Raw genomic sequence first — 24,186 nt, 5'->3', positions numbered from 1 at the left:
CTGTCAATCTCCTGTGCATATTTTATTGTATGCATGTGTAGTGCAATTTGCAAAGGCTTCGTTTTTTAACATATTTTGGCTTTTGTAATTAAAATGTGTTTTTGTTTTTCTTAAACTCCAAGCAAGTGAATGGTGATGGATCATGGATAGAATCTTGTAATATAAAACCTGAAATTTTTGTTAGTTGAAACTTGAAAGACAGTAAATGGGATCGTGCATTTTTTATTTTATTGTTATTTTAATTTGACTCTTTAAGATAAAGGAGGAAAGAGAAAAAGTTACTTCTGTTGAGGAAAAGGGGCTTGAGCTGAATAAGGAGGAAACTAGACCTATTGAAAGAGAAATTAATTTGCAGAAAGACCCCTACCAATAAGCTATTTCAAAATATTGTTTAACATTTTGGTTATTACATTTAACCACCTATTTTTACAAATGTGTTTCAATGACATGCTTGGTCTTAAAGTCAGTTAAATGACCTTTTATTTAGCCAAAAAAGAAGGAATAAATCTGAGGATAGCAAATTCAATGGCTTGAATTTGAGAAATGAGCGGCCATGAAACACGGCCCAAGACATTTAGAGGACTTGGATGCTTGGGCTGCATCAACGTAATGTCTCGACTCCAACCATGATTCTTGAGACCATGATTCTTGAGTCAAGGCTTATAATGTGTTGGATTTTGGCTCAAAACTATCTAAGTTTTTAATGTTTTTTCTTTCATTTTTTTAACTTTATGGGTTCCTTGCCTTTTCTACAAGTTTAGTTAGTAGAAACTTTTCTTGTCTTTATATTGAGGGCAAGCCTCTCAGGGGCATTAGATCTTAGGCTCATGCATCTCTTGGATTTTGTACCTTGAACCTTCAACCTTGGATTCATATTCAATCTTAGACCTATCTTTTTAGTACTCAGGATAGATTTATTCTCATTGACTTTATATTTATCTTTTTTGGATCTTACCTAACCTAGATTTGTATAAACTAAGCCCAATGTTCTTTTGTTTTGACTATTGACGGTTTGACCCATCATGAACCGTCTTGACTCTACCAATGACATTTTGGATTCTACTCGCACCCTTTTGGTCCTCTTTCGACGCCTTTCTTGGCCTAGCTGTTTGGAAAGGCCCTTCATGGGCCTTTATGACTGATGGGGAGGCTGGGGACTATATAATCCCCAATTCTCTTTCATTTCTCTCAACCCCTTAGCTCTCTTAAGCTCTCCTCTCTCACAAGCTTTGATGTGTCTTTTTCTTTTATTTTGGAGTTCCTTCAGGATTCAAATCCGATTGACTTTAGGATCCGACTATGATTGCTATTTGAATCCATACTTTCTTCGGATCTATACTTGTAGTTTACATTCATACCCACCTTTATATAGGATACACATGATCCATACTCATTTCGAGCTTGGATCATCCTATCCTAATTAAGAAGTTGTTCAAGATTGTTTGTATCAAGGTTATTAGTCTCTCCTAGTATGTGGTGCAAATCAATGTTTTATGAGTAGGTGGAAGCTCGATTGTATCTTGTGAGCATAGTTGCACAAATACTCATTGCACCAAGGACTTATCCTAAGTGAGACAACTGTCGCTTGAAAGATAGTGTTTGTATATGTGTACCTTCGAGCACACTTAGTTTAAGCTGAGCTGCCTGACCCACTAAGTGAATCCTACTTTACAGCATCATATCTATAGTGAGTAGGGATTTAAAGGGATTGGATCCTGAACAACTAAATAGATGAAGGTGTCGGATTCAATCAAATCCCCAAAAAGCTAAAAATTGCAAAACCTTTATCTTGGATCCAACTCATTTGCATCCCTAATAGTGATAGTGAGCTTGATAAGTCTAAGCCTTGTGATCCTTTTTAAAAGATTTTCAAGAAAGAATTCTTGATAACATGAACTTTGTGCTCATGCATCTTAAACTAGCCCATGATGTGGTCTAACCAATAATGATGTTGGTCCCTTTTGCTTTTTATATAAGCGCTAAATTAACAAAATTAGCATCATATTGTAGCTTTATTTGATAGATATCAATATTAGATTTTTATGGTCCATACAATGGGGCAATCCAAGCAACATGGACCCCCTGCTCATAGTACTACTTTAAAAAAAATATCCAACAAAGAGGTGGTGTTTTCCCCTCCTAATCATGCATCCCCTCTAAAGAGAATACAAGGCTTCTAAAAAAAGGTGATGATATAAGTAGCATCTAGTTGGAAAGTGCTATCATTCACCCCTTTTTTTTATAACCAGGATAAACCACCTCATTCACTTATGAGCTCGTTGGGATTAAAACCACAGGCCCTCTTACCTGCTTGTAAGTGCAACCATCGAGATGCCTTTGGTAATGAGCCCACCAGGGGTACAATTCTCTCTCTCTCTCTCTCTCTCTCTCTCTCTCTCTCTCTATATATATATATATATATATATATATATATATATATATATATATATATATATATATATATATATATATATATATATATATTGAAAGTCAAGTTGGAGTTAGGAAGACTCCCACCGGTTATTATTCAACGTACCACTTAGGTTTTGAACCTGACAGCTCCTACCTACCTAGGGGTGGCAATCTTGTTGGGTTGGCGGGTTGACCCGACGGGTTGGCGGGTCAGCATACCTCAACCCCAACCGGACCCGTTTATTAAACGGGTCGGCTGTGGCAAACACAAACCCGACCTGTTTAATAAACGGGTAACCCGACACGACCCGCCAACCCATTTAATAAATGGGTTGGGTCGGGTAAACGGGTTCTCAGGTTCACGGGTCAGGTTGATGGGTCGGGTTGACGGGTTGACGGGTCGGGTTGGTGGGTTGACCCACCCACCTAACCCGTTTATTAAACGGGTCAGCCGGGTTGGCATACCCCCAACCCGAACCCGACCTGTTTAATAAACGGGTTACGCGGGTCGACCCGTTTATTAAACGGGTTGGCTCAACCCGAACCCGCCTAAGAGGCGGGTTGGCGGGTCGGGTCGGCGGGTCGTGTCAGAAATTGCCACCCCTATACCTACCATGCGGAGCACCCGCCACAATACTTATTGCTTGCATTAAACGTCACCTCCCCTTATAGGCCTTGTGGTAATGATCCTTATGGGGTTATGACGTTTACCACAATTATGTTGCCTATAATTTAAATTTATTTGTAGATTGAATTTCACTTTACTATTTATGGATCCTTTGTGTAGGGTAGAAGTTTTGTATAAAATGTATGTCTATGTTATTACATGAGTCAAATTGAGCTTTGGATCAATAAATTGAATGTGCAAATTTTCTTTTCTTTTTTAATTTTTTGTTAAGAAATCAGGTCGAGCTCTACTTGTTTAAATCCAGCTAGTCATAAACTGGAAGAGTAAGTCAAACTTGAACACCTTATGTTAGATTAGTTCAGCTCATTTACCCTTTCTAATTTGAAGGGGAAAGTTTTTGTTCTCTATTTACTAGTGCATCCAATGCCCTCATGAGAACACCCACAAAAGCTTGGTGTCCATGTATTGGTGTAATGATCTAAATCATACCTTTTAAACCGAGGCAGATTCAAGATCTATTATGGTGGGGTCCATGTTTCATGTACAAAACTAGGTCTGTATTTGTAATTGTAATAATAATTTATTTATTTTTTTGCAATAAGCTTTTTGTTTGTCTTTTTTTTTTTGAAAATAAGATTTTTGTTTGTCGTTATTGCTATGTATTTGAGATAGAGAGAGAGAGAGAGGGGCCGGGGTTGTAAATAGGATATCAACGGGTCAGGTTTGGTTCGAACCCAGCTAGAACCAGACCCAAACCTGATTTGCGATTATGGTACCAGGTCCAGACCCATATCTAGTCGGATCCATCATAAGAGAAACCATACTCTGAACACATAAGGATTACATAAAAACAAAACCGGACCATACCCAGTAAAATAATTTTTTATTCTTTTTACATTTAAAAATTGTGGATCTTAATTGAAACTTCAGTTGGGCCCGGGTCTGGTATGAAATTTCACAAACCATACCTGGCTCCTGATAGTATCGTATACTTTAGGTCCGACTGGGCTTCTAATCGGGCCTTCTTATTTGTCACCAAACCCTGACCCTGTAGGGTACTGGTTGGGTCCGGGTCAAATTCGACCCATTGACACCCCCAAGTTGTAAATGTCCTAGAACTGAATCATGCTAAATGATGTAACTTTTTTCTTGTCATTAATTATAACAATAGTAATGCCTTGATTTTGTACTTTATGGCATTACGCTTTGAGAAAGTACGGTGAATGTGATTTACAATCACAGGGCATGTTTGAAAAAGAATGGCATAATAAAAGTCTTTTGAAAAGTATGTCACATGTGAAAGCATCGTGACCAGTGGCACAAAACTTTGCCATTTAATAAAAAAGAGTAAAGCCCTGCGGGGTTCTGCTGCCACGTGTTAAATTGTAAGCAGTATTCTCTAAGATCTCCTTGCACTACTATGTGAATTCGCCTACTATACTCTCATGAACGAGACGTGGCAGCACCAAAATGATCGCTTGACTTTTAAACATGAGTCTCGTTGGTCACCTCACTGCTGCTCTGGTATAGCTTTCTAAAATCAAAGATTTAGAGATGTCAACGGGTGATAGGTAATTATTGAATGCAACCTAACCAGATTTTTTCCAGTATCACAAAGATACGAGGACATGCTGACACGCGATGGGAGTTCGACTCACTAGTTTTTTTTTTTTTTTGGAAAAGGAACACAAAGACATGGAATTTTTGTTTTTAAAAATCAATAATAACTATTCTTTAGATTTTTATGTTAAAACTATATTTTCACTCAAATAATATTTAAAAATTATTAAAATAATAGTCATGTGTCCATTCATGCCACCAAAGAGGCAGGAACACATGGCAAAAAACATAGAATGTATTCACTACAAGGATGAGGGTCACTAGCGACAACTTTTTTCACTGCTATTGCTCTATTTGCTCTATTTGGCACCACTGTATGTCTATAATGATGATAAAAAATAGCCCCCAATTTTTTGCCTTAATTAGTTGAACAATAATGACGACATTTATATGTCACTCTTAATGTGTGACCCAACACCGGCGAAGAATCTTGTAAGAACTGGGAACACCAATAGTGGTGACCAACCTATAACGGTGACATTTTTGTATTGCCTTTATAGCCTGTAACAGGGATAATTAACTCATTATTTTAGTCGATAACGGCTTGAAGTAAGTCACCATTATAGGCTATGAAACCGGCAATTAAGTCACCATTATAAGTTGTAACTGCGACATAGGGTTAAGGTCGATAACGACGACATAGGAATATCATCATTATAGGCCTTATACCTATAAAAATAATTTTTTTTTTAATTTTTTTTATATTATATTAAACAAACTGACAAATACAATTCAAATATACACTTTAAATATCTTCAAACATATATTCTCTCCAACCCCCTCTCATACGTCCTCTCAAAACCTATAACAAATACACTTCAAGAACGAGTACAATCTGACAAACAAAAAAAATAATCATGACAATGTTAATGATGACAGCAATATGAAAATTCAGTTTGATAACTTATAGATATTTTAATCACATTATAATTGAAGGCTCGATAATGCTTTCTCCTTTTTCTATAGTTTCATGAAAAGCTGGAAAAGCATAAATATAACATTAACAAAACATGTTTTCACATTTAAGAGGATATCAACTTCAATTCAATAAATAAATATATATATATATATATATATATATATATATATATATATATATATATATAATCAGATTCATACTAACTACAACACATTATAGTAAAAATTAATATATGTCAAACAGAAAAAGAAGATATAAACAGACATATGTCCTTAAAACATAACATGACATCAAAAACTATGATATGTGCATCCAATAAATGGACATTTGGTGGTCTTATCTACGAAAAAATAAGAGAGATTTAGGATGAAGGGTTCTATATGAGAGAATCTATGAAGGCCTGCATTTGTTTTATGAGCTTCCTAGTTTCTTCTCTCTCTCACTCATAGTCTTCTCTCTCGCTCCAGTTGCTAAAGGAGTTGCTTGTGTTCTTTTCTCTTTCGCTCCCATTCTTCTCTTTCACTTTCGTTGAACTTGGTTCATCATTTGTTCTTCTCTTAATTGCTGAAGCTCCGACTGTGTTGCCTACAGTTGAGAAGATAGCTCTGAAACATGAGTAAATACACTCATCCATCTCACATATCCAGACCACTCTCCGAGGACTTTGGCAAATATGTCTTATTGCGACATCGACGAACCTCCTTATTAAGAACATGTTTTATTACTTTCAATCTTCGCAGAATGCAGTTTGTTCTACATGACATTAATATTTGGTTATCAGTAACTAATGATAATGTACAAAATAGAAGAAAAGAATATTGCTTTTGCTTCACTGCTATAAAGTGTGAGTTACTTACATGAATGTTATGTGATCTGAATGGGTGTGCATCATTTTATAGAACGAACTTGTTGTCAGTTCGTGTCTTTTCATTTTAGTTTGTAAATAATAAATTTAGAATATATTAAATCAAATGTATTTAGAACTATACTACTATATGAAAAGAAACTTAGAGAATAAGAAAGTTATCATCGTGTGAAACCTCTGGATGTACGAAGATGGTCCACTGATATATTGGACTGTTTGTTTTGCTCTATTCATAGAATTTTTCTCTAATGTTCATTGTTAACCAAAAAAAGATCAATTAATGCACAAAAAATCTAAAAATTTAAACATTTATTTACTTATGAATATATATCTAATATTTATTGTCCAATAGTATCTGGTAAAAAAGTTGTAAATTTTTTTTCACACTTCTGAGTTGACTCTTTCAAGAGGATGCTTTGTTGCTTCATTGTGGTTTTCAAACCTCTTCTAATGCTTGTAAAAACATTCTTGCACATTTGAGTATGATAGTTGAAGTTGCTTATCTGTGATAGCATGATATTCAACTATATCCATGTCTAAATCAAACTTGGTCTACACCAAATTATCAAAATACAGTTAGTAACATTTGTTTTATGGATTAATCTGTTTATCAAAATATAGTTAGGCAATATGCTTACATAAACTGTTTCACACAACATCATCTTCTCGTCCTCTGAGACCTTTATCCACAACTTATGAGTGATGTTGGCTTGCTTCCTGACGATACATGAAAGCCTCTTACAGTTAACGAAGGCGACCTCTCCCACAACTCCTTATGTCACAAGCTTGATAGTTACCGAAGCATTTCATTGCTTGATTTGCTTATGGTGGACTACATATTTGTTTTTCTCACGTTTGCACTGAGAAGTTTTTTCAGTTGCTAATTTGTTGTAAGATACAAATATTAATAGAAATGTCAGTAATAAATTTTTAATTATACTAAAGAAATTCAAAATTAATATTTAGTTGAGTCCGTCCTGGACGACTGTGGAGTTGCAGTGGCCTGTGGTGTGTGGGGGTCTCCTCTTTCTCCCTTGAAGTATCACCACCTGTGGTATGAAGTTGATCTTGTTCAAGTGTTCACCTTAGCTGACGGGTGGTAAACTGATCCACGGGTAGAAAGAATGCACCTCCTTGGCGTGAACGATATGTCGATATCTGTTAATTTTATACAAGCATTATTAGCTCAGACTACACTATAAAAAATTTATTTATACAAGAATATTCACTATCATACAAAAATAACATTAAATTAAATGAATGGCAACAGCAAGATCATGGAGTTAAGATAGCACACAATCATGAAATATAAACATGGGTCATATACATTTTTTAACTCGTTTTCAAAAAGAAAAAAGAACACAAAGGCACTTACAATACACTTTATTTGTGGCCCTAGATGCTTTGTCAACTCTTCAATTGGTAGATGTCCAATTGCACTTAGATCAAATTCTGGGTCTAGCCATGAGTCTAACCAATTTCTGAGTCTAACAATATCAATGAATTAAAAGAAAAATAAAAACAAACATTAAACTTTAAGATCTTCAATAAATTGAAAATGACTAATACAGTTGAAAAAAATTAGGCAAAATGAAAGCCTTAAAAAGAGAAGCGAAAAGGAGTCCAAAAGACTCCAAATTTTTCATTAAAAAAAAGACTACACATGCAAAGATCAAATCTCCTTTCGGTTCATGTTTGGTGTATTGCTTGTGGTTTAGATATACCATTTACAATAAAAGAGCAACAAGCTTCTCAACTACTATGGAAACTTCCCATAATCAAATCACCTAGTATCTCTAATTCATCACTAGATGGGCATAATGTCTTCATAATAAATTCAAAGGAAAAATAGAAGGCAACACTCATTCAAGGAAAAAAAAGAACAATCTAAACACATGATTTTGTGATTTTTTGGACTGTTATATGTATTATGCAGTGTAAATAATCAGGGTAAATGCTCACCATGCTTCACAATATCATTGGCCTCAAATAATCTATAATATATTACACAATATATCAAGTTGGCATTGCAATTGAATGAGTGCAACTCAAAAGAATCATCAATCGCCTAAGATATAACAAAAAATTCAAATGATCTTTCTCTGCAGCAAATAAAAATTCACAGCTATGGCAAAAATCACATTGTTGAACGCAGTTAGTCCCATCAAATTGTTCTGCTCTCAGACATCAAGAAGGTTGTAGACGACATCCTCAAGCAACTGAACCAAGCAATCAACAATGCTAAATCACGAATTTAGCCTGCTTGCGCCCTCTACAACTTTTGCCTTTTTTGTACCAATCTATTTCAAAAGCCACAACCTCTGTCATTTTGAAGTTGCTATATCTAATGTGCAAGCTATCAGTAAGCTTCCTGCAACTGTTACCCAAACCTTTCATGGATCCTCTAAGACTTCTCTGAGTACTTTTGCGACAAATCAAAACTCCAACCCAAACTAGGGATTTCAAAGTATTGCCTGCCCTCTCTTCCCCAATCAAAATTAGAATTGCTACGAAGGATAACACCATCTCTTCTGCTCCCTCTTTCTGAATTGAATTTGGGATTACCCATCTCTCAGTCTTTACAAATTAAAAGTATGGTTAATGTTAGGGTTAAAAGCAAAACCACTTCATCTGCTTCTGCTTCTCAAATTAAAACTAGGGTTAGGGACTACCTCGCCTTTGTATACTTTTATATTTAGCAGCCTAGTAGGGTGTGATACATGAACCATTCATTATGTTGTTAGGTGCACAACCAATACACCAAAAAGGCTTAAAGTGATTAAGATCAATATATTCTCTTTCGTTTTACTTTTCATAGAGAGGTTTCCCTTCCCCTCCTCGTCCTCCTCCATGAGTCATAAGAGTCAGCCAGAGGTCACACTATCATTGTCACAACCCTCATGTTTCAGGGAGAGAGAGATTCTCCTTCACCCTTTCCCTCCTTCATAACCAAGAGAGTTTACAATCTTCTTTCGGTTTATGTTTCAAAGAGAGAGAGAGAGAGAGAGAGCTCATCAATCACCGTTGTGTTGTCGGTAAGAGTTGTTGAGTGTTATAGTGTTACTGCTATCTCTGGGATGATGGAAGAAATCAGGATTCAAGAGAAAAACCAAAAACATGTTGAGAGATCGAAGAGAGAGATAGAGAGAGAAGAGAGAAAAATAAAAAAGGTTTGTCGAGCCCTTTTAAAATACTAAGCTATAACGACAACAAAAAATGTCATTGGTGTAGAGAAAAAAAACTATAAAGTGACTGAAATGTTACCATTATAGAGAAAGGCTATAATGAAGACCTTTTTATCTCGCCGTTATATATCAATAGTGGTGATATTATATACCCATTAAATATTGCCAAAAAAGGTTTTTTAACGGCAATAATTAATGGTCATATAATGTCGTCGTTATAAACATGCCTATAATTGCGATATCTAAAGTCATCATTATAGGTTTGTTCATAACGATGACATATTTAACGGTCATATAATGTCACTGTTATAAACATACTTATAATGGTGATATATGAAGGCATTGTTGTAGACATGTCTTTAACAACGACATTTGTGTGGGGCCAAGGCATTCACAGGGTTATCTAACATCGCCATTATTTCTAAGTCAATAGCGGCAACTTTTTATATCGCAGTTAAAGAGTCGCTTCTATTGACTTTATTCCTTGTAGTGATTGCCTGAAAATATTTGAAGTCGGATGGAAAGGTAATACATAATATGGATCTGACTAGCTTTTTGGATATACTTTTCTATGGAATCATTGTGGATTATCCATTGGATTCAGATTCAAATTTAGACACATCATACTGGATCTGAGTCTGCTTATTAATTGGAATGTTTATTTGCTCAATTGAATCTTATTTAGATTTGGTTGAATATCCGATCCAAATCCAAGCTTTTGACATTCCCAACCAAAAAAACTTCCCACACAACGGAGAACCATTAAAAACTATTACCCACAAAATGGAAGGTTGTGCTATCCACGTTCCCCATAATTGCACTCTACCTCGCGCACCTCCCCTTAAATGTAGTTAAACGTAGCGGTTTCCGTACATCTTCCTCTTATTTTAGGCATAAATCTAGCGTTGCTATATCTTAAAACTCTCTCCATAAGACACCCCCACAACTTCCAGCCATGTCTCTGGCTTCTACTTCATCACCTCTAGAGGAGAATTCACCACCTCTGGTGCAACTGGTGCCTAGACACATCTCGGACCAACTACTCGGAAAATTCTCTGACTTGTCGGAATTCGGATTCGAGTACGAGCGGAGCACACTGTGGTCGCCGCCGATCCGGCGAGGCACGTTCCTCGCGTCGCCGGACAGGATCTGCACTGAAGAAGAGATGTTTGCTAGGCTCAAGGCTGCAATTGATGCTCATGACTCTAGAGCCAGGAGGTTTAGGCGTTGGCGCTGCGCCTGGATTCACTCGGTTCCTTGCAGAGCCAGTCATGCTGAATCATGATGAATCTGCGATTTTTTTTTCTGATCTTTTTGGTGATTTTTTTCTCATTGTACTTTTTTATTTATGCTGTGGGAGATACGTTTTGGAGCCTTGTAGTCTGAACGGTTGAAGCTGTGAATATTTATGGATCAGGATTGGTCTTTTGCGAGATATTCTTCCATTCTTGTCTTCTTGCCTGCCTAACTTTTTTCCTGCTGTTGACCATGATGAATCATTTGAGCAGGTCGGCAGGCATGGGGAAATTGGCTTCCTAGGAAGTGCGCTTCTCACTCGCTTCCCAAATCATTTCCGCTTCTTAGTTGATTCCACTCGCTTTCCTCTTGCTTCATATATTTTTTATATTATTACATGTTATGCTTTTTACTACAACATGCGATATTCATTTCCTTGTTGATCCTACCTTTCTTCCTACTTATTTGTTTTCGCTTCCGCTTCCTATCACTTTCCACACATTTCTTTTTTCGCTTTCTATGCATTTTCACAATCACTTCATAAATGTATCCCGTGCTTCATACTACTTTTTAACACTTCTCTTCTCTGCTTCTGCTGCTTGTATCCATTTCATTTCTTAGGAACTATAGGCAAAGTAAATGAGTTATGAAACCACTGCTCGATATGAGAAACTAAAACCTGCAATACAAGCAACAAATATGCACTTGAACCTCAAATTTGAGGGCTTTAAATATGCTTACTGGCGATGAAAGAGTGCATTTTTGCAAGGTTTTGGGATAATTGATCTTAGCCAAGTCTTTGGCACCCTACTTTGGTAGGCTAACAACAAAGCCGAAGGCATACACCTAAGCCGAGCAGAGTGCCTTATTAGATAGGTATGGTTTGGATCCTGATCCTGCTATCTTTGAACCAAACTTGAGTTAATCAGGCAATAGCTCATGTTCTTTATCAATTTTATGTACAAGTCTGATTCTAAAGTTGGATCTTGGTCTAGGTTAGGCACACTTAAAACAAGGGCTATCTACCTAACCATTGCATCTGGCTGCCTTATTAGTAATTTGAATCTGTTTATGTGGGTCCAAGACCTTAATTACTTTATTCTGGATCCAGTTGGTTCAGGTAAACCGGACCCATTGACAGCCCTAAAGTTGGAAAAAGCCAACCTATATATGTCAGGGAGAAAGATTAATTTTATTTGACATATATAATATGTTAACTGAAAATATGTGAACAACCGAGATTTTCATGGGTTTTTTTATTTTTTCTTAAATTTCACCATATGTACGTGATCTATGCTTGGTTTTATAGAAACAGACTCTTGGTTATCCGATTATAATGCATATGAAGGATATTTTAAGGCTTGAAAATCAACAGCTCAAAATTTTTATAATTATTCAAACATCCAAAATTTATATTTTTACATCAAAAATGCATTATCCAACAGTCGATTTCTAGCAAATGGACAATGCTAAATGCATTTGCAGGGTTCACATATTTTCAGTTAACGTATTTCAGTGTCCCTATATATATAAATGCACCTTACTATACAATTGGTACCTTACTAAGAGTGAGAGAAAGGGCATATATTGGTATTATGGAAACAGTACCAAATAACTAGCATGTAAAGGGATTGTTGGATTCAGTTTCGAAGCAGAAACAACTTAATTATCTCTCTCAGTGGTTTTTTAATGGAAATGCATGTCTTCAACGGTTTCAAGTTTGAATTTTTTTTTTAACAAAAGAAAGGTAAAGCTGCTATCTAAAAGGAAGATCAAAATTCTGGGGTTTATATACCGCATTTGCCTCTAAAAGTTGTAATCCTCTTGGTGTCATCAATTGCCCTTTTTTTTATTTATAATGCGAAGAAACCACACCCTCATGAAGACTGATTGTGCTGGCTCAGCCTGCCATTCCTCATATATAGTGACAAACGTTTTAAACGGCAATTTCTCGTTTTTCAAAAAACTAGCAAGAAATTGAAATTTTTTCATAAATCTCGTATTTTTTTAGCAAAATCTTGGCAATTAAAAAATATAAAAATTATTTTTATAAGGAAATAGTAATAAAAAATATTTAAAAATAAAAATACACATTTTTTTCGTGATCAATAGCAGTTTAAAACATAAATATCACATTTAAATCATGGTATTTATGTTTTTTCATAAATCTCTTGATATTTTGAAAATCTCGCAAGAAATTGCCATTTTTAACTTTCAGGCAATTTCTCGCGTTATTATCACGATATTTTCATAAATCTCACGATATTTGTCACTATGCCATACCTACGGTCATCATGCCCTGAAGATAAAACTCCGGAGGTTAGGACCCCTGCCCCCAGGGCCTACCCAGAGGGGAGACGCCCAGGTAAAGCTGTTATCTAAAAGGAAGATCAAAATTCTGGGTTTTTTTTTAAATGCCGCATTTGCCTCTAAAAGTTGTAATCCTCTTGGCGTCATCAATTGCCTTTTGCCTTTCCTTTTGCGAAATCATGTACCCATTCAACTAAGACGATTCATTACGGACCCGTACCTTTTCTTGCGCAACTTTGCACCCTAAAAAGGGCGAGTGTGAGACCCAATACATCTTCAAGTGGTTAATGAAAAATTCAATTGCATAAGATGGTAGCTAATTGCACAAAACCACATTTACCTTTTCATGGCGCTTGTTTAGTATAATGATTCTTATTTATGGATGTTTGCTGGTTGTCTCCCCTTCATTAGACGAGTTTCATTTCATCAAAGCTCATTTCTTTGTTGGTCTCAAAAGCTGAAAACTAATCAATATTTAAAATAACACTTTCTAGAAAAAACTTTCCATTTCTTTGTTGATCTCAAAAGCGGAAAACCAATCAACTTCTAAAATCACACTTTTTAGAAAAACATTCCTTTCAAAGAAGAGTTGTCATTTTTTATTTCCTACTTGCATTTTTCCTACCATTTTCTCGCTTCTAAACATGCTCAACGTGCGTTTGGGTACAAATTGGTGAACATGGCTGAATTGCATGTAAAAGAATAATCCAAACATAGCCTAAACAGAGAAAAAGTGGTGGAATTGCAACAATGTTTCTGTCCAACATGAGATTTGTATGCTGTAAAGCACATTTTTCAGTAATTAATTTAGCTTTTGGCAGAGTCCATCCCAACTTTGTGTGTTCTCAGACTCATTTTCTGCAATTTAGTTACTTTCACATGTAGCAAGCAAGTGTGGCAAATCCGTCGGGGCAAGAGGTAAGCCCACCGAGCGGCTAGGTCTCTGATCCAGGGAGTGGTTTCTGCCTGTAAATATAAAAAAAAAATAAAACCAGGCCTTTTTGTTCACGATCCTGCAAATTACGCACCGATTGAACAGAACAAAATTAATAAATAAATAAATTGTTCAGTGGTAATGAATTTGGTTTAAATTAAGGAATTTACTCTGCACAAACTACTATTTACCATATGCAAACGTACATTTGGTTGGTTATCGGCCTCAATAAAACCTAGTTAGCTTCTCTTCTAATGACTCCAGATGCTGGGATATTGTAAGGAAGGAAATGTAGCCTCAAGAGTGAAGACTATCAACACCATCGATTAGATTTGAGCATGTTTTAACCTTTTAGGCAATCTACAATCCTGAGCAACTTCAATTCTTCATGATAACCTGACTGAGTTGATCCTTGCTGAGGGAAAGTTCTTGAAAATGCTGGCTCAAAATCCCTCCCTCAAACGGGCCACACATCCACACCATCATACCCCTGCAATACTATCAACAGCCCTGCACGCCTCGACCCTATCAAATTTCTCACAGATTCTGTGAATCGCCATCCCCCACATTGGCAATTCGACTGCTGATCTCTTTGAAACGCTATTCAGAACAGATTCAAGTAGCTTCAGATCACAAGCCTCGCACAGTGAATCAACAAACTTCTTCAAGTTCACACCAAGAGGAGCAAATCCCTTGAACAGCATCTCGTCCAGAACAAAAGCAGCATCCTCAAGCTCCCCTGCACCGCACAAGCCATCGAAAACCATCCTGTACGTAACGACGTCGGGGGAGCATCCCCACTTGGGCATATCCTCAAACACGTCCATGGCGTCCCTCACCTTCCCGGCATCGCAGAGGCTCCCGATCAACGTATTGAACGTGAACACATCCGGCTCGAGTTTCTTCCCCACCATCTCGTCGAACGCGGCGAAAGCCGAATCGAATTCCCCCTTCTTGCAGAACCCATTGATCATAGAATTGTAGAAAACCGTATCGCCTTCGCACCCCTTCGCCTTCATCTCCTTCAGCACCTCATCCACGTCTCCCTGAAGCCCGAACCTGAAAATCCCGCTCACCAACGTCGCGTAAACCGCCGAATCCGATCGAATTCCCCTCGCCGCCATCTCCTCCTTGAGCCCGAACGCCGCTTTCAGGTCGTTCGTCGCGCACAGACCCTTGATCAACGACGTGTAGACGGCGAGAGTCGGCTCCAGACGGTAAATTGTCATCATTTCCTCCTTCAACCTGAAAGCTCCGTCCAGATCTAATCGCCTACATAGGTGAGCGATCAGGGTCCCGAACGTGACGCCGTCCGGCCGGATCCCTCTCCCACGCATCTCCGCGAACAAAGCCCTCGCTTCGCCGATCGAATCGTCGAAGCAGCGAGCTTTCATCAGGATGTTGAAGGTGCAAGCGTCGGGGACGCAGAGGGAATCGAGATCGGCGTGGAGATCGCGGATCTTTGCGAATTCCCTGCAATTGAAGAGGGCGTTGAGGAGGGAGTTCACGGATCGGACCGTCTGTCGGCAGCCGAAGGAAGGGATGGAGTCAAACGTACGGATCGCCGGCGCCGGGCGGCGGGATCGTCCGTAGGAGCGGATGACGTTGCAGAAGAGGGGCTCCCTGGGGACGAAGCGGGGCCGCTCGGAGCGCATCATGGCGAGGACGCGCTCCATCTCCGGGAACATTCCGGCGCGGCCGAGCCGCTCGATCAAGAGGTCGTAGGAGAGGTAGCTCCGCCGGAAGGGCTTCTTGGGGTTAGGGTTGGGGTTTTCGAAGAGTTGCAGGGCGGTGCGGGGGTCCTTCTGCCGGCGGATGAGGACAGCGAGGGTGTACGGGTTTAGGGTTTTGGGGCGGCTAGGGCCGCCGCCGGCTAGGGTTGGGGTTAGGGTTTCCATCGGTATGAGAGAGAAAGACGACGGACGGCGCCATTCTTTTGGTTGCGTCGCTACCAGGGTTCGGGTCGGGTTTTGTTAGATAGAAGGGATATTGAATTAGACCCGGACTGGACTCAATTGGATTCGGATTCAAGTCTAGGTCTGAATATAGTTGAAACGAACTCATACGGGTTGATAGGTTCATTCATAAACAGGTCGAGCGCCCAAATGTTTTGGCGAAGCGGGGGGGGGCTTGGCCACTGGACGGGTGGTCAAGGTTCCATTCTCATGAGCGTGTCAGCCCCTTGCATTAATGAGGGCAAGCAATAAGCCCATGCTCATCCGAAACTTTGGTAACTCCTTGGAGACAAGGGGTGCAGCGGGTGCACCATGGATTCATTCGGAACAGCGACCGACCGTACCCACAGCAGGATTAGCCAGCATGATGCGGTCTCTGATTTCGATGGTGGTTTTCTCATACTTCATGAAAAATAAAACTATAAACAGGCTGGTTTTGGATAGATTTATTATTAATGGAGTCTAAAATCTGGAATCAAATGCAACCCGATTTGGTTACATGATATTATCGTTTAATAAATATATATATATATATATATATATATATATATATATATATATATTAGCAAATCATGTTATAAATATGACTTCACATTATATGCAGCATTGCTGCATGGTGGTTATGCAGCCACCTGCTTAGCAGATTTACACTGTCTGGATAGCGACTGTACATACAGCGCAGGCTTAGTCAATGCGACGATGCCTCTGATTCCGAAGGTGGTTTCCCCATCCTTCATAGAAAAAAATATAAACAGGTGGGTTTTAATAAATTTATTTTTAATCGGGTCTAAAAATTAGAATCAAATGCAACCCGATTTGATTACATGATATTATCGTTTAATAAAATATATATTATAAACTTATAAATATGACTTCACATTTTATGGTAGGCATGCAGCCACCAGATTAACAGCCATCCATGTTGGCATTTCTTGAGATGAATGCAGATCTCAAAAAATGTTGGGGCTCCCCTTGTTTGGTAGGAGTTGTTAGCGCACGTGTGGAGAGGTTGCAAGTTCAAAACCCAATGGTACCTTGTATAATTGGTGGCAGTCGGACTAACCCCAGCTTGCCTATCAAAGAAAAAAATAAAAGAAATGTTGAGATGAATAGTCAGCCGTAGAGAAGCTGCATAAATAATTACCTTTATAAATATTTGTACATAAATATTGTATATTGAAAAGCTTATAAAATCACTATTAGACCATACCAAATTTTGGAGATGAGAAAAAATGTTACTTAAATCGGTTTGAATCCGTATGCGTGATGGGTAGCGTGTTCAAGTTCAGGTCGGGTATGTGATTGATTTGGGTGCAGAATCCATTACAAATAATAATAATATAGAAATTTTGGTATAAAAATAAGTCAGTTAAATGTATGTTTGAGCTGATATTTTTTTGTTAACCAAAAACAAACATGTCTGTAAGAGGATTTTAGACTCGACCCGAACCCACATGCCTATGGAGATTGGGTTGGGTCTAATCCGTTTGAAACATTGACTGATAAAGTCAAGTGTACTCGACCTAGTTACACACCTAATTGCCACGTCAAGCCCAAGCCTTAACTAAGTAATCGATGATAGTAATGTAAATGGATTGGATCATATGGAACCTGTGGTCTGAATCCCACACATTGTTTTATGATATAGATATTAAAATAAGGAAAATGTACGGTGGTTCTGCAGAATCTGTACCATGATCCTATGTGGTGGTACACACTCTTTGTTTGTATTGATGTAGCCCAAAATGCTGGATCCAACGATACAAATATGTTTAGCATGGTTTATTTTCTGTAACAGAAAGTTTTATCATGTTTAATATTCCACAAGATTCCGCTTTTAAGATTGAAAAAAAATTCATTGGTCGCAAATTCAGGAAAATAAGAGCGGTTGAGAAATGGTATAAAACATTATATTTGAGTCAACTTTAACACATGAAAAGATTAAAAAGGATATGATAAACATGATCCAAAGGTTAGATTTTGCATTTGGAGCTTAAAATTTTAATGTAAATCAAATGTATACCATCATATGCAACGACGGGGTGATATATTTCCTCCGTAGAAAAACTCATTAAAATAAGATAGGAATTGGGATGCGCCTCGAATGCTTGTATGTATCGATGGTCTGGCCTTCCTTCTAAGCTCCTTGTCGGCTTGGCTAAAGACACCTTAATCACAAATTAGTAATTGAAATAGAAATCTCAAGGAGTGTGTATCAGGTTAGAGCAACCTGATGGGTGTTCATCTCATCTATGCGATGAACGGCATTCCGGCATTCAGAGTCGTACCTGTGTTTTATGGGGCTTGAGGCTGAGGGAAAAAATGGGCCCCCTATTAATAGTAGGACTTTGGGGGCAGCGCTTTCGATTTTTTTTTTAAAGAATCAAAATAATAATAAAATTTGCATTCACATTAAACAAATATAATATTCTAAATATTTATATTATATTAAATAAAAATATATAAAATATTTATATAAACTACCTAAACAGTGGGCCCCTAAATTTTTTTTGAGCCCAGGGCCCAAGCCTCATTGGCCTCTTTATAGGTCCGGCTCTGACGGCATCCAAACCAAGATACCACTCAGGGCCGAATGGCCTCTTTGAGATTTGAAGCCATCACCTAAAGCCTCAAATGAAATATATATATATATATATATATATATATATATATATATATATATATATATATATATATATACAACAACAACAACAACTACGCCTTCATCCCAAAACAATTGGGGTCAGCGATATGAACCAAAAAAGAAATTCATTTTGGGTCTTCCACATGAATCCTTTTCCTCCAATCATTTCTATCCAATGCCATGTCCTCGGTGAGGTTCAAAGCATTCATATCCTTTCCTATCATCTCCATCCAAGTCTTCCTAGGCCTACCCCGACCTCTTTTAACTAATATATTTTCCCATTTCTCCAACCTTCTAACTGGAGCATCATTAGGCCTTCGCTGAATATGTCCAAACCACCGTAAACGATTCTCTCGCATCTTATTTTCAATGGGTGCAACACCTACCTTCTTACGTATCTCCTCGTTCCGAATCTTATCTTTTATTGTATTTCCGCACATCCATCTAAGCATCCGCATCTCAGCTACACTCATTTTTTGAATATGATGTCTCTTGGCAGCCCAACATTCCGTACCATATAGTAAAGCGGGTCTAATAGTCGTCCTATAAAACTTTCCCTTCAACCGCAATGGCATTCTACGATCGCACAGCACTCCAGTTGCACTTTTCCATTTCATCCACCCAATCTTTATCCTATGATTTACATCTCCATCAATTTCTCCATACTTTTGAATGATGGATCCCAAATATTTGAAATAATCATTCACCGGTATTTCTTGCTCACCAAGCTTCACTACACTCCCATCACTACTTCGTTGCTTACTAAACCGACATTCCATATATTCAGTCTTACTCTTACTCAACTTAAAACCTCTAGCTTCCAATGTCTGTCTCCATAATTCTAACTTAGCATTAACCCCAGCTCTAGACTCATCAATCAAAACAATATCATCAGCAAACAACATACACCACGGTACATTTTCTTGAATTGATCTCGTAAGCTCATCCATCACTATCGCAAATAGGAAAGGGCTTAAAGCAGATCCTTGATGTAACCCAACCGTTATCGGAAAATTGGTTGTCACCCCTCCACAAGTGCGGACATTGGTTACTACTCCTTCATACATATCTTTAATTATACTAATGTACTTGAGAGAAACACCTTTCTTCATCATTGTCCACCAGAGAACGTCCCTAGGTACTCTATCGTAAGCCTTCTCTAAATCAATAAAAACCATATGCAAATCTTTGTTCCTCTCTCTATATCTTTCAATAAGTTGTCTAAGAAGATGTATAGCTTCCATAGTTGATCTTCCAGGCATAAAACCAAACTGATTCTCCGATATCATGACAACCTTCCTCAACCTAGACTCAATCACCCTCTCCCAAAGTTTCATAGTATGACTCATGAGTTTTATACCACGATAGTTTGTGCAATCTTGTATATCACCCTTATTCTTATATAAAGGCACCAAAGTACTCTTCCTCCACTCATTAGGCATCTTATTAGTTCGCCAAATCAAGTTAAAAAGATTTGTCAACCATTCTAAACCTTTCTCTGCCAAGCATTTCCAAGCCTCGATAGGTATACCATCTGGGCCAACTGCCCTACTTGATTTCATTTTCTTCAAAGCCTCTGCAATTTCTTTCTTTTGAATCTTGCGTATGAAGTCACGATTTATCTCATGAAAAGGAATGGAGAAGTCTCCAAGATCTTGAGCATGACTATCATTAAAAAGCTTATCAAAATAATCTTTCCATCTCTCCTTAATCTCCTCATCTTTGACTAAAACCCTTTGTGTTTCATCTTTGATACATCTAACCATACCCAAATCCTTCGATTTCCTATCTCTCATCTTTGCAAACCTATAAATATCCTTCTCGCCTTCTTTGGTATCCAACTTGTCATAAACCTCCTTATATACCTTAGCCCTCGCGTTTCGAACAACTTTTTTAGCTTCCTTCTTTGCTATCATATACTTCTCCAAATTCTCATTATCACGACTCTTACTTAGATTTCTATAACACTCTCTTTTAACCTTAATAGCTAATTTGACATCCTCGTTCCACCATGATGTATCCTTACCTAGTGGTGCACCGCCTTTAGACTCACCCAATACCTCCTTCGCCACTTTCCTCATGCCACCCGCTATCTTATTCCACATTGATTCTGAATCCTCCTCGAGACACCAATCAACTTCTTTAACTACCTGCTATACAAACATTCCTTGTTTAGCTCCTTTCAGTGCCCACCACTTAATTCTAGGATCTATCCTATGTCTATCTCTTTTGCGGCATTGTCTAATTCTAAGATCTAAAATTAAGACTCTATGTTGTGTAGCTACACTTTCTCCCGGTATAACCTTGCAATCGATGCAACAACCCCTATCTCTCTTTCTAAGTAGGAAAAAATCTATCTGACTCGTATTAACCCCACTTTTAAATGTTACTAAGTGAGACTCCCTCTTCCTAAACCAAGTGTTTGCTAAGATCATATCATAGGACAAACAAAAATCTAAAATCCTTTCTCCACTTTCATTTCTTTCTCCTATACCATAGCCTCCATGGATACTCTCAAATCCATCCCTACTAATGCCTACATGTCCGTTAAGGTCACCGCCGATGAAAAGCTTTTCTCCATAAGATATCCCTTGTACTACTCCATCTAAATCTTTCCAAAATTGATGCTTAATGGAATCATCTAAACCTACTTGAGGTGCATAAACACTAATAATATTAATAATATCCGTACCTAATACTAATTTAATAAGTAAAATTCTATCACCCTTCCTACGGACCTCAACTACATTATCTATAAACTGACGACTCATAACAATCCCTACTCCATTCCTTTTTCTATTTATTCCTGTATACCAAATCTTATATCCCCAAGGTTCTATCACTTTAGCTTTCTCACCTACCCATTTGGTCTCTTGAAGACATAAAATATCAATCTTTCTCCTACACATAACATCTACTAACTCTACCAACTTACCAGTTAAAGACCCTATGTTCCAAGTGGCTAACCTAATTTTATGGTCTTGGACTAACTTCTTTACCCCCACCCGTCCAACAAAGTGAGGGAACCCTTGCCTATTTGACACCACACCCGGGCGCCGGTGTGACGCGTCGCTTCTGGGCGACGACCTAGCAACCCTTGCCCATTTATCACTGCCTCCGGGCCTAGAGAGTACAGCGCGTCGCTCAGTAGGGAACGCCCCAACGAAATTCTCATATTGGTTCATTTTCATAAGATATGACAAAGTTTTTATGCTGGCTGTCATATATATATATATATATAACGCTTATATTTTACATGCTGAGGGCTCCAATAAAAAAAAATAAAGAAATATGGGCCTCCAATGAAATATGCCCAGGGCATCAACTTCTCTTGAGCAGCCCCTGGTTGGACTCTGCATCTCCTAGATGGGTCTTACAACTTTTTTTGTTCAAAGCTGTTGATGCCCTAGATTAGGGCTGGTAAATGAGCTGAATGAACCGAGCAAAGGTTGTTAAGGTTTGCTTCATTTACAGCAAGCCACTGCTCAGCTCATCTGGCTCATGCCATACAAGCCAAGCTCGAGCTTGAGCAAACCCAAGCCAGATGAGCCAAGTCATGAGCTGGCTCGTTAAATAAAAAAACCATTTTTTATAGGATCCATAGTGAAAATGAAAACCCTGGCCTTTTGGTTGCCTACATACCCAACTAAACCAACTGTGGATTCATATGTTTTTTTGACATGTATCACACATAATTCCTATATAAGCTCACCTAAACTAGCCGAGCCGAGCCGAGACAAACACCCACTGTTCATGATCGGCTCAGTTACATTATACCAACAGCTCGTGGCTCATCTCGCCGAGCCAATTTGACGATCACAAGCGAGCTTTAGGCAAGCCGAGCCACGAGCTGCGAGGTTCATTTACCAACCCTGGTTCAACCATGGGATCTGGGATGCCTCGCATGGATGAATGGCATTAGGGTGACCTCAGCTCTCACCTCATACGAAATCAATCTGAAATCCGAATTTTTAAGAGGACCCTAGATCCAGTACGCGACGTAGAATTGCATCAACCTTTTTTCTTTTAAATTGACCTAGTTGTTGTTAATCATTAAATTCCTATTTTGAACACGAACTGTGGTCCGTACCAAAGCCACAGATATCGTTATAGAGATTATTTCAGTGAGAAATTAAAATATCTCGCGATAGATTTAAATACTTTTTTTTTCTTCAAAAAATCATGTGAAAATGAAGGCATAAAATATCTATTTATGTTTAGTTTTCTTTTTGGATAGTCGAAGGGCCTACACCCAAGTTTCGACCGTTCGGCAAGGGATGTCATTCGTGAGTTTTGAACTTATGACATCTCTCGTCAACTTGGTGACATTCACAAGTTGCCCCTGCCAGATGAGTGGAGCTTTAGTGGGATATGTATTTTTTTTTTATAAACAGAGCTGGGGGAATTAAGGCCCCCTCTTATTACAAGAAACTCATTTCTTTTGAACATTCATAAAATATCCCTTTTTAGCATTTAATTGTTTTTACCACCATAGAATCACAACATTGTCAAAATGTAGCAAATATTTGTGACCATGGTCATAGAAGGATCAGAAATTTGATCCAGGTCATGACCAAACTTGAGTCTGAATTCCAGATTGCATATGGATCGAATTCGGGTCCAAAGAGAAAGAGAATCTTGTCAAAATTTAGATACAAAAGGTTGGCTCCAAATTTGAACTTAACATTGATACATTTTTTAAGCATGATCTGATCAGCTATTGTCCTAATTGGATCTAATTTTACATCTAATAAGAGTTGAATATAGCATATACATTTGGGTTCAGATTCAAAACTGAGTCTTACCTCATTAACGAATGAAACCCAATTCTCTTTACTGCATCCAACTAAATGGATCCGGTTTGGTTGGATATGAGACCCATCAATCATACTGTTTACATTTAAGGGAGGGTGCAAGCAGGTCTGGCCCAGTCTGGGTCTGATCTGGATTTGATCCATATTGTCAGATATGGAAAGTTAATAACCGAATCAAAGATAGATCCGGAATGCATCTGACCTGGTCTTGTCATGAGATCCAGATTCAAAAAAAAAATCCTGATACCGTCAATAGCTTTTCCCAACTAATGTGGATCTGGTTCTGACCATCCTGGATCTGGTGTTGCCTGTTGCTGAGCTAAGATCAGACACGGACTTAGTATCAGTACCTCAAAGTCGGACCCATTCCCGACCATCTGGGTCCAGCCTAAGTTCGACACTAAACCTCTTTAGCAAGAACGCCTCACCTACTACTACGCTATCCCAGCCACTTGGTATGGATGATGATGGAAAAGCTGTGGAGCAGGTCCGATTAAACCTCGCCCAATTGGATTATGGATCTAGTTCACCGGGTCGAGGCATGCACGGGAACCGGGTCTTTGACCGGGCCGCGTAATAATATCTCGTGCAAGAAATCCAACGCCCCTTGATCGTGTGGCCTACGTTTGTTCAAAAGATTTCCTCGATCATTCTCTCTCCCTCT

The 24,186-nt window shown here is 38.3% G+C and overlaps 1 protein-coding gene across 2 annotated transcripts; it reads right to left on the bottom strand.

Annotated features, from left to right (window-relative positions):
- Nucleotides 1–13,863: 13,863 nt before the first annotated feature.
- LOC149814249 (Pentatricopeptide repeat (PPR) superfamily protein) lies at nucleotides 13,864–16,014 on the bottom strand. 2 transcript variants are annotated; one of them, XM_089989576.1, is made up of 2 exons: nucleotides 14,301–16,014; nucleotides 13,864–14,188 (listed from the first exon to the last, which is right to left on the bottom strand). In XM_089989576.1, the coding sequence occupies exon 1, from the start codon at nucleotides 16,005–16,007 to the stop codon at nucleotides 14,592–14,594; it is 1,416 nt and encodes a 471-aa protein (XP_089845702.1). In that variant the 5' UTR covers nucleotides 16,008–16,014; the 3' UTR covers nucleotides 13,864–14,188; nucleotides 14,301–14,591. The 2 variants fall into 2 exon arrangements, with proteins under 2 accessions (XP_089845702.1, XP_089845701.1); XM_089989575.1 differs by having other exon boundaries at nucleotides 14,316–16,014.
- Nucleotides 16,015–24,186: the final 8,172 nt, after the last annotated feature.

The sequence above is a fragment of the Nuphar pumila genome, chromosome 15, assembly GCF_984573655.1.
Source record: "Nuphar pumila chromosome 15, dmNupPumi1.hap1.1, whole genome shotgun sequence".
Classification (NCBI taxonomy): domain Eukaryota; kingdom Viridiplantae; phylum Streptophyta; class Magnoliopsida; order Nymphaeales; family Nymphaeaceae; genus Nuphar; species Nuphar pumila.
This window is presented reverse-complemented; position numbering and strand designations above follow the sequence as displayed.

Coding starts and splice junctions, on each gene's coding strand:
- LOC149814249 (XM_089989576.1), bottom strand. CDS start 16,007: ATGGAAACCCTAACCCCAACCCTAGCCGGCGGCGGCCCTAGCCGCCCC.